Source organism: Rhinolophus ferrumequinum, chromosome 9, assembly GCF_004115265.2.
Source record: "Rhinolophus ferrumequinum isolate MPI-CBG mRhiFer1 chromosome 9, mRhiFer1_v1.p, whole genome shotgun sequence".
Taxonomy (NCBI): Eukaryota; Metazoa; Chordata; class Mammalia; order Chiroptera; family Rhinolophidae; genus Rhinolophus; species Rhinolophus ferrumequinum.
In genome coordinates this window covers 30,169,686-30,180,392 of record NC_046292.1, presented here as the reverse complement: position 1 = coordinate 30,180,392, position 10,707 = coordinate 30,169,686, and the positions used below count along the sequence as shown (strand labels likewise).

The 10,707-nt window shown below is 47.6% G+C and overlaps 1 protein-coding gene across 2 annotated transcripts; it reads right to left on the bottom strand.

Annotated features, from left to right (window-relative positions):
• Positions 1-3,167: 3,167 nt before the first annotated feature.
• Positions 3,168-10,168, bottom strand: ZNF691 (zinc finger protein 691). Of its 2 annotated transcripts, XM_033113167.1 has the most exons (3): positions 10,090-10,111; positions 7,002-7,453; positions 3,168-5,960 (listed from the first exon to the last, which is right to left on the bottom strand). In XM_033113167.1, exon 3 carries the CDS (start codon positions 5,949-5,951, stop codon positions 5,097-5,099), a length of 855 nt encoding a protein of 284 aa, XP_032969058.1. In that variant the 5' UTR covers positions 5,952-5,960; positions 7,002-7,453; positions 10,090-10,111; the 3' UTR covers positions 3,168-5,096. The 2 variants fall into 2 exon arrangements, with proteins under 2 accessions (XP_032969058.1, XP_032969057.1); XM_033113166.1 differs by lacking the exon at positions 7,002-7,453 and having other exon boundaries at positions 4,481-5,960; positions 10,090-10,168.
• Between the last annotated feature and the right edge of the window lie 539 nt (positions 10,169-10,707).

Sequence of the window (10,707 nt, the reverse complement as noted above, 5' to 3'; positions counted from 1 at the left end):
TTTTTACAAATTGAAGACAAGAAGCTCCACCAGCAAAAAGATTACAACTCATTTTATTGCAATACCCGCTTTATGGCAGTGGTCTAGAACCAACCAAACCCACAATATCTCCTAGGTATGCCTGTATTGGTCTGCTTTATGGTATGTCATAAGTCCCTTAAGCTTTCTTCACTTTTCTTCGTTCTTTTTTTGGTTTTGTTCCTCTGACTCAATAATTGCAAATGACCTGTCTTTGAATTCTCTGATTTTTTTCTTCTGCTTGACGACGTGTGATGTTAAACCCCTGTAATGAGTTTTTCAATTCAGTTATTGTATTCTTCAGCTCCAGGATTTCTGTTTCATTCTTTTTTATAGTTCCTATCTTTTTGCTATGTCCACATTTTGTTCATGCATCATTTTCCTGATTTTAAGTAGACGGCTTCAGGCAGAGGAAGACCTTTAATAATCAGCCTGGCTAGAGATTCTGGGGACCTCGGGAAGCTTTTTTGGTGCTTATGAGCTTTCTGAGCTTGTAAGGCTAATTTCCCAATTAGAGAGGTTGCTGCTTTCTTTTTTCAGGTTTCTTTTTCCATATCTCTTGCTCCCTCTGGTGTCTATTTGTGGTACTGCAAAGTCTCTGGTGCTACAGCCCCAAGCCATCCCACTCAGCAGCATCCAAAAGTATGTTATGCTCAGTGGCATCCAGACTATTTTGGCTCCCCATCAGTACCCCAGATCAGATGAGACAGAAACCAGTTCCCCAGGCAGCCCTCTGAAAAGTCAGAATGTTGGACGCATGTTCCAGTCTTCTCCCCACTGCCCACTCCCCCATTGCCCCAAGAAGAAGAAAACTGAACTGAGCTGTGAGGGATTGTAGGTTTGTGGCGTTCTCATAAAGGTATCTTGGTCCATGTATTGTTGTTAAGTCAGTGTCTCGGGTGGAGAGTGAAGACTGGGACTTCCTATTCCGCCATCTTGTTGAGATCACTGCCTCATCTCTTTCTTGTAATGTGATATTTCATTTATCTAAAACAGCATCAATTATTAGACACACCCCAATTATGAATATGTAAAAATGTGGAGAAAAAACTGACTAAAGGCAATAGTAAGACACCATATATAGTAAGATGTGCCACAGTCTTATCATGGCAGAAACTTATCTCTAAGTATTAATTAGGGTAAAAGGTTAATGTACTTTAAAAAATAGACCCAACTGGGGCCGGCCCGGTGGTTCAGGCGGTTGGAGCTCCATGCTCCTAACTCCGAAGGCTGCCGGTTCGATTCCCACATGGGCCAGTGGGCTCTCAACCACAAGGTTGCCAGTTCAACCCCTCGAGTCCCGCAAGGTGGGCTCCGCCCCCTGCAACTAAGATTGAACACGGCACCTTAAGCTGAGCTGCACGAGGTTGCCGGTTTCGACTCCCGCAAGGGATGGTGGGCTGTGCCCCCTGCAACTAAAATTGAACAGGGCACCTTGAGCTGAGCTGCCGCTGAGCTCCCGGAAGGTTTGCCGGTTCAACTCCTCGACTCCCGCAAGGGAATGTTGGGTTGCGCCCCCTGCAACTAGCAACAGCAACTGGACCTGGAGCTAAGCTGCGCCCTCCACAACTAAGACTGAAAGGACAACTCGGAAAAGAAAAGTCCTGGAAGTACACACTGTTCCCCAATAAAGTCCTCTTCCCCTTAAAAAAAAAGAGACCCAATTAAGTAGTGGCTTGGAGTACAAAAAAAGTGTATTTCGCTCTCGAAGGAATTCTAAACTTACAAGAAGGGATCCCAAAATGCGTGGTTTGGGAATTTCTCAGGGAAGCCAATGAGGGTGCTTAGCCCTGTGATAGGGATAAAGGGAACAAAACAGAAGACTTGTCCAGACCACAGGAACCTCTGGCAAGAGGAGACAATAAAAGCGTAAGTCCTGGGAATTTGTAGAAATTGTGTTGAGGGTTTGGACTTTCCCATTCTGTGCAAGCATACAGAGCTCTCTACGGGTCAGGGGAGCCGCGACTGGCACCTGCTAACGTGAGCCCCTTTAGTTCATCCTCCATATTAACCTAAAGGGTGAATGTGATTATGACATTCCCCTGCTTTCAATTCTGTTGTCCACAGCCCAAATTTCTTTATTCTGGCATCTAACACCCTTCATGATGTGGCCTCCATCTACCTTACCAGCTCCGTCTGCTCCTCACACAGGACACTCTAAACTACACCAAATGTTTCCCAGTTCTCTAAAACACTAAGCCTTCCCTCACTCTTCTTTACCTAGTAAACACCTATTCATTCTTCAAGACCAAATTCAATCATCGTCTCCAAAGAGTTAGCCATTTCCACCTGTGTTCTCCCAACACCTTGTTCAGGTGGAAGTTTCTTTTCCTCTGGTTTCCTTGTAGGAAGAAGTTTTATTCACTTCTGGGCCCCCATGTCCAGGATGGGCCAGGTTCAGACCCTCCACAGGGCCCCTACAGAACACTGGGAACAACTGTAATGACAGCCATCATCCTGCACTGGTACGCCGGGTTTATGTGCCAATCTCCTGCACTCAGAGAACGTAGGAGCCACGTCTTCTTCATTGTCAATATTCCTAGTAGCTAGGACGGAGTTGGGGCGGGGAGGAAGGAAGGAAAGTAAGGAAGAAGGGAAGAAGGAAAAAGGAGGAGTGAAGAGGGAGAAGGGGAAGGGGGAAAGAGAATGAAGGAGAAAGTAAAGGAAGTTAACAAAAAAGGAAGTCACAGAGTGAATAAATGGACTAGTCAAGACTAGTCCAAACAACACAAAATCCCTAGCCTATGAATTTGGTCAAAAAAGGGCAAATGAGATTAGCCAGCAAGTATGTCCCATGATCAAAGCAGGTGCCTGGTACATTGGTCCTCGGTCTTACTGGTAGCAGAGACCCCCAAAAAATCACAGTAGTTGTCACTAAGGCTCTAGGTCTGGAAGGATAATGATACCACGCTCCCCAGACTAACAGGAGACCAGCTGATCTAGCTCAGTCATGGGTATAATGAAGGGCACGGCCTTGGAATCAGACATACCTGGTTTGGATCCCAGCTCAGTCATAGGTCAGGTCATTTAACCTCTCAGAATTTTCTTATCTTGAAAATGGGGATAGTGCTGGCTTGCAGGATAGTTATGGAGATCAAAGGTAACAGGTGTGCAATAACTGGTGCTCAGAAGATGTTTGATAGATGGTGACTTTTATTATTAGGGCATGTGGGAATTCATACATGTAAGTTTGGGTGACTGTAGTTTAAAATATTTTGGAGATTTTCAAGGAGTTGAAAATGTATGTGAAATAAAAGTGGTTTTTAAACTGTAAAGTGTCCTACAAATGTCAGGGAACCATTTGGGAAGACTTTTATAGTTGAATAAAATACAGGATTTGGATTTGGACAGAAGGTTCAGTTCTTGACCTTGCCATTTATCTACCATGTAATCTTGGGCAAGTCACTTTCTATCAACCTGTTTCTGCAACTGCCAAATGTGGATAATTCTAACTTCACAGGGTTGTTACGAGAATCCAGTAAAATGAAGAATGTAAAGCTCCTGGCACGTCCATTCCTGTGTGGGTGCAGGTCCCACGTGAAAGGTCAGGTCATGGGGGTATCAGTTCCAAGCCTGGTGCCAGATTCACATTCTGTCCGTTAGCTCCAAATGAAGAGGGCCCCTCACTCTGGAGGAGCAGGACCCCAGATTGACAAGGAGAGAGGTGTCTTTTGTATTTGTTAGAGGAAATCTGGGTGAACACAAAACTTCCGGGCAGAAAACACTGCAATCTGCCATGTGGAGCCAGGCCTAAACCACGGCAGGAAGCCAGGCATGATTCCTGCCAAGCTGTGCCACACTTGGGACCTAAACTATTGCTACTAGGGCAAAGACTCTCATGATTTCTTCATCTTATGCCACCCTTCACCCCCTACTCCCTGCCACTGTCATTTTTCCTAGGCACAGAATTAGCGCTGTTAATAAAGCTGAAAAGGTTGGCACTGACTTCCCACAGAACAAATGGTCCAGGGCCCCATCAAGAGGCCATGATAGCTCCCACCTCCAGGCAGTCACGTGGTCCCAGCCCAGCCCCTAAGTGGCTCCTTCAGAAGTCAGCAAGGTGAATGTAGTGAAAAGAGCATCAGCTCAGAATCAAGGGAGGCCCAAGGCTGACCTCAACCACATACCTGCTGTGTGACTTCACAGCAAGTGGCTTCACCTTACCTCACTTGTTTCCTCATCGTATTCCCTTGAGGGTTGCTGTCACAACTAAATGAAATGAAGAATGTAAACGTGACCGGTAGAATCTATGGAAGATTATACAGTGGATGCTCAATGAATGTTACTTCCTTTCCTTCCTCCTCCCTTCTGAGGCCCGGAGACTCAGCCTGCTTTCCTTTGCTCTTCAGAGCAACCACCACTCTATCTTTCTTGAAATTCAACTTCCTTCCAGAGTCACTGCAGAGAGACCATCTCCCCAACTCCCCACTTCTTTGATGCCCCCAAATAAGTACACAGGTCCTTTTCATTGAAGGGTTTTACTGCTAATCATTTGGGGAACAGATGCAGGTTGGGGTGGGGATAACGAGTCACAAACACCGGGAGTGTGAAGGTCCCTGGATCATGGCTCCCTGAGGGTTTCCCTTTCATTCCTAAGGCAGGACTTCAGTCTTCCTCTCCAGGCCAAGGAGGCCCCTTCCTCTGGGAAGGCTGCACCTCCCAGCCCAGTTGGGGCACAGCAGATGGGAACGAGCAGGCCACTGCAGTGCGCCCTAAGCAGTTCATATGTACCTTGGAGGACCTCAGACAGTGATGCCCATCTTACAGGCACTTCCTCAAAGGCCAGGACAGTCACCCTAATGACAGGGGCATTACTAGGCCTATCCAATTTCTCTTTCACCCCAAGGAGACGAAGCCAAGACTGAATCCTCTGACTTTTCCAAGGCAAAAAATTGGCCTGGAAAGGGGCAAGGATTTTTACTCAGAGTCCCTTTGCAGAACTTCCCGGAGATCCTGGCTTCACAGGCAACAGGAAACCATTCTCCAAAGTGGAATGAAGGGCTTGAGGTCAAGGGGCCAGCAGCGGATCCTAATGATCTTCCTACACTAGGTCGGGTCTCTCTCTCCCTCACTCTCCTTCAGCTGGAATCTTTCCCAGCCTGCTCTCCCATGTGAGTTTTCTGGTGGCGGATGAGATTGGAGCTCCGGGAGAAGTGTTTCCCACACAGAGTGCACCGGTAGGGCTTCTCCCCTCTGTGGGTCCTCTGGTGTGCTCCAAAGTTGGAGATATCGCTGAAGGTCCGCCCACATTCGGCGCACTCATAAGGCCTCTCGCCTGTGTGAGTGCGGTGGTGCACCCCAAAGCTGGAGCTGTTGCTGAAGCTCTTCCCGCACTCACAGCAGATGTAGGGCGCCGGCTCAAAGTGGGTCCGGTGATGCACGGCCAGCGTGGCACTCTGGCTAAAGCTCTTGCCACAGATGTCACAGCGGTATGGCCGCTTGCCCAGGTGATCTTGCTGGTGCGTGGTGAGATCCGAGCGCCGCCGAAAGCTCTCCTGACACTTGGGACATTTGTAGTGCTTCTCTTCCAGGTGGATCCGCTCATGCCGGATGCGGTTGGAGCTTCTGGAGAAGCTCTTGCCACATTCAGAACACTTGTAAGGTTTCTCGCCAGTGTGAATCCGCTGGTGTGTTCTCAGGTTGGAGGTATTATTGAAGGTTTTGCCACACTGGGCACATATAAATGGCTTCTCATCGGCCTCGGGTCTTGGATGAGCAATGGGGTCCCCTGGCTCTCCAGCAGGGACAGTGACTTTCTGCCATGGCTTTTTTGGTTGGATCCCTTGTGGCCCCTGTGACTGGCTCTCTTGCCCAGGCTCTTTCTCGCCATCGGGGATCTGCAAACCCTCTGAGTCATCCACTCGCCAAGGCTTACCCCGTTCCCCTTCCTCAGGCAGGTGCTGTTCTGGATCCTGCTCCTTCTCACTGCCCATCTCTGAACCCTGAGAATGAACACAAATGGCCAACACCTTTAATCCTTGGGTCAGGCCAGACCACAGGGAAACTTTTGTTCTATTTGAAGGGGTATATACCTTTCCCATGGAACCATCCATCAGAAATAGCCTCAATTAACTGGAATACTTGCATAGAATGGCTTTACCTACTAACTTTCAAGTGACAAACTTCCACAGATATTTAAAGCTACCAAACCAGAACAAAAAGAAGGCACTGCTTTGTCCACTACCAATAGATGATATTGGTACATGAGTTCAGTTTTTCTGTAAGTTAACTGAAACTCTTTTGATGTTTAATCTTTTTTGAAAAGTCTTCCTTAAAAGCATCCATCTAATTGCCTGCTTTCAAAATGAACATAACAGAACCTGTAATTATTGAGGCTCTCCTAGTTGTTTACAAGACCCAGCTCTGAATCCTCTTAAGAGTTCTACCAACCTCCTCTCCCGTCCCCTTCCTCCGACCTCAACACAATCCAGCAACTAAAGGGTTAACATCGGAGCCCTCCAAGACCTATTGCAATCTGTTGTGACTGGTCAACATACACTTCCACTCGCAAACACCATCCACAGCCACAGGCACACACACACACACTTGCATCACACACACACACTCACATCACACACATAGCCGTACTCACACACCAGACACATTCAGCCATTCTCATACCACTCACACACAGCCACACAGACACATATGCACTGTCACAGCACACACAGCACACATGTACACCAGACAGTCCTCCCACATACAAACACATACACAGCTACACAATCACACACCATACACACACACAGCTATACTATCACACCACATACAATCTTACACACATACACAGCCACATGCTCCCATGCCATGTACACAGACACACAGACACACCAACCACACTCCCCGTCCCACATAGCTACACATGCACACACTGCCCAGCACAAGGCCTACCAATGCAAGCATCAGTAAATGCTTGCTAAGCTCCACAGACTCCTTTGAGGTCCTACAGCCAAGGACAGGGAATGAGGGGAAGAAAAAAGTACTTCTGATAAGAGGACAGCGTGGTGTTTCCTCCGGGCCTTGAAGAATTACATTCCACAAGGCCGAGTGGGCCGGTGAAGATACTGTACAGAGGGAAATGAACAAAGGGATGAGGGCGGGCAGCACAGACTATCACAGGACACTGATGATAGAAAATGAAAGATTGGGAATTCCTTCACGTCAGCAAGTGCTTTTGGAAAACAGCAACACGGGCACTGACTACATTTAGGGTTATAACCCACGTGTGACACATACTGTCTTCATAACTCTGCAACTTATTCAACCACTCTGAGCCTCAACTCCCACATCACTGAAATCGTGAGATGTACCTACACTGCAGGACTTTGTGTTAGAGGAAATGCCTAAAACATGCTCAGTGTAGTGTGTGGCACACACTAGTCATTCAGCAAATGACAGCTGCTATCACAGTTGTCAAAGACACTATATCCCGGCCCTACAGAGAATACAAGAATGAAAAAGATCCTTTTTGTGATCTTGTTACGGAAAAAAATGTTTTAATTAAAACATGGTACAAGACTGTATATAATCTAAATTGTGAAATACGAACAGAGCCTCAAATCTCTAAGAAGTGGAGGTCAGCAAACTTTTTCTGTAAAGGCCAGACAGTAAATATTTAATAACTATTTGGGGCCATAGGATCTCTGTTGCAACTACTCAACTCTGCTGTTGTATTGCAAAAGCAGCCAAAGACAATCCATAAACAAATGAGTGTGGCTATGTCCCAATAAAATTTTACTTAAAACAAAAGGAGGCAAGCTATAGTTTACCAATCCATTAGTTTCTTGTAGAATCTAAATAAGCAATGTGAAAAATAACAGGCTTGCTTCACTTTCAAATATGCAAGTAAATGTCGGAAACAATATTCACTGTTTCCTGACCATCCTTTTCAAAATTACAAATCCCTCCCACACTCTGTCCTCCTGCTGCTCGCTTCTAACATTCCATGTACTTATTACGTCTGTTACTTTATTGTCTGTCTTCCCCTTTTAAACCATAAGGCCCACGAGGGCCAGTGTCTTTGTTTTCTTCACTAATGTAACCCAAACTTCTAGAGTAGCAGCAGTCAGATAGCATAGATCCGTAATAAGTATGTGTTGAATGAGTTGAATAAATGAAGGCTAGGCCTATCTCAGAACCCGCTTCATGCTTGCTTGTGTCCATTCTCACCCATTGCCCTCAGCCACCTCTTGATTCCTGCCCACTTCCTCCTTTATGCCGTCACAGAATCTCGTACTTGCTTTTCTAGTGATTTGCAATGATCTGTTTACATGTCTGTTTCCACTAGTAGTTTATAAGCCACTTGAAGGCAGGGACTGGGTCGTTTTGGTAATCTCTCCCTAGCATAAGGCCCAGTGCTCAAATGTTGTTTTGAATGTATGAGTGAATATGATCTTAATTCACTCCCTGCCCATGGCCACTCCACCTAGGGCTCCAAGCAATGAGCTACACAGCCTCCATTCACTTCCAATCCTTATTCTGAGAACCTATACTTTACCAAGCTCTGACTCTACCCAGGGCTGAATGCTGGGTCAAAATAAGAGCTGATTTAGAATTGTGGTTACCACCCTCAAGCTTATTGTACAGTGCAGTGACACAGGCCGTGAACTCCAGAAACTGTTGTACAGTAGAAGGTTAAGTTCTGGGGGGACAGGACTGTGCCTTAGTCACCTTTGTACCCACTCCTGAGAGCCTCGTACTCACCTAGCACATTACACGGGAACCAATAACAATAATAGGTAACATTTTTTAAGTTCACACCAAGTGCTAGGCCCTGGACTATGCAGCATAAACGAATCATCTCATTTCATTCTCATAACTTATTTTAGAGATGAAAAACTGAGGCTCAGAGAAATTGTAACTTGCCTAAGGGCACACAGCAAGTGAGTGGCAGAAATGGGACCTACGTCCATCACTCCAAAACCAGTGCTTTTATCCACTACACTAGTATTGGGGGAACAGAGAGGGAGGAAGAGAGGGAAGGAAGGAGGGAGAGAAAGAGGAAGGAAGGAAGAAAGAAAGAAAGAAGGAAGGAAGGAAGGAACAGTGCCACTGGAGTTCAGATGACACTGGCATGTCTCCTTAAAGAGATCAGGGATGAGCAGCTTCGTGGAAAAGGTGGTATTCAAGCTAGGACTTGCAGGATAGGTGTGCAAGATTGGGACTCACAGAGATGGGAAACCCACTATCTACTGAGAAGACAGAGACAGACAGAAGCACTTTCATTTCACATTTCAGAGATTTGGGGGAGAAAGGAGCCCACCTGGCTTGTGTTCCCAGGAGGCTCAAAGATACAAGGAAAACCAAGGGTGGAAGGGATTCAGGCAGTGGAGAAGGGGCTAGGTCTGAAAAATAGCCAAGAAGATGGGGCTAGTCAGAAGCTGAAGGCCAAAGGCCTGGGATAGAGGGAAGAGATCAAGTTTGAAGTTGATCTGAAGAGCCAAAGTTCGGGTTCTTTAGAATCAAGTAAAGAACTGGTGGGAGGACGGGAGTAGAGGAGCTTGGAAAGAGCTAAGGTGTTGAAGAAGAGGGAATTGTATAGGAGGGCAGGATAATGGGTCAGAGATAGAGGAGGACCAAAGGAGTCAGAGGTCCAAGAAGGTGGTCAGGAGATAGGGCGCAAACGCTGCAATCAGAGGTCCCAGGGGACCGGGGCCCAAAAGGCTGGCTTGTGTGTTGTGGGTGGGGGGTAGCCTATGGCGGAGTCCGAGGGTACAAGCGTTCTGGAGGGCAGGAGCTGGATTGAGTAGCCGGTGGGCTTGGGACCAGGGGAGTGGGAGAGGAGGGTCTGACCCCAAAGGTGTGGTCAGTGGCAGCGGAGCTGGAGTACTTAAAGGCCAACAGGAGAAAGACCGGAGGGTAAGGGCTGGGGCCAGCAGCCTGGCGCGCGGGCCGGGAGAGGGGTACAGGGATCGGAGCGGTGGGAATCACAGGGCCCCATTTGCCACGACTGCCTATGAGGAGCAAAACAATAGCCTCTGGCTCCTCAAAGAGAGGGAAGGGGCCAGATTCAGGTTCCCCGCGAAGTCGTGTCCTCCTACCCCCGCGACCTCGGGCCCAGCCCGGACCCACCTCGCTCCCGCCGCTCGGTCAGGGACAGCGCCGCCGCGGTGGGCCGGGGGAGGAGCCGGAGCCGGAACCCAGATAGGATCCGCCCTGCCTCTCCAGGATTGGTTTCTCAGAATTGTCTTTCCTTTCCATTGGCTGCTCTAGCTGCCACAACGGAAGAAATCCGGGCAGGACCGTCAATAAGCTTTGAGCCCAGTCGTGGCCTGCTGGGAGTTGTAGTCCTGAGGAAGATCGTAGACGGAGAAATATGCGAAGTTAGGAAACCAGAGGTGGAGATTGGGTTTCCTCCTAAAGTCGTCAAATTTCCTTCTGCGCTTCAGCGTTAAAAGCCCAACGTGCAGGGAAGTTGTACGATAGATAGAGCTAACGTACATGACCTCCAATGGGTCACGAAGTCAGAGTTTCTTCTTTACTTTGAGTTGGTGGCTTGTTGATCCTGTAGTCATCCCACGAAGCCTAGAGTCCCGTGCCTCACTCGAGGTTCACAGAACTTCATAATTTGAAGTCAAAGGATTGTAGAACTGGAAAGGAGTTTAACGATCAGCTAATCCGATTCCACTCGTCTGAGAAGCTAAACGTTCCCTATCCGAGGAGCCACCTCCAGGTCTCCCAACAACCCGG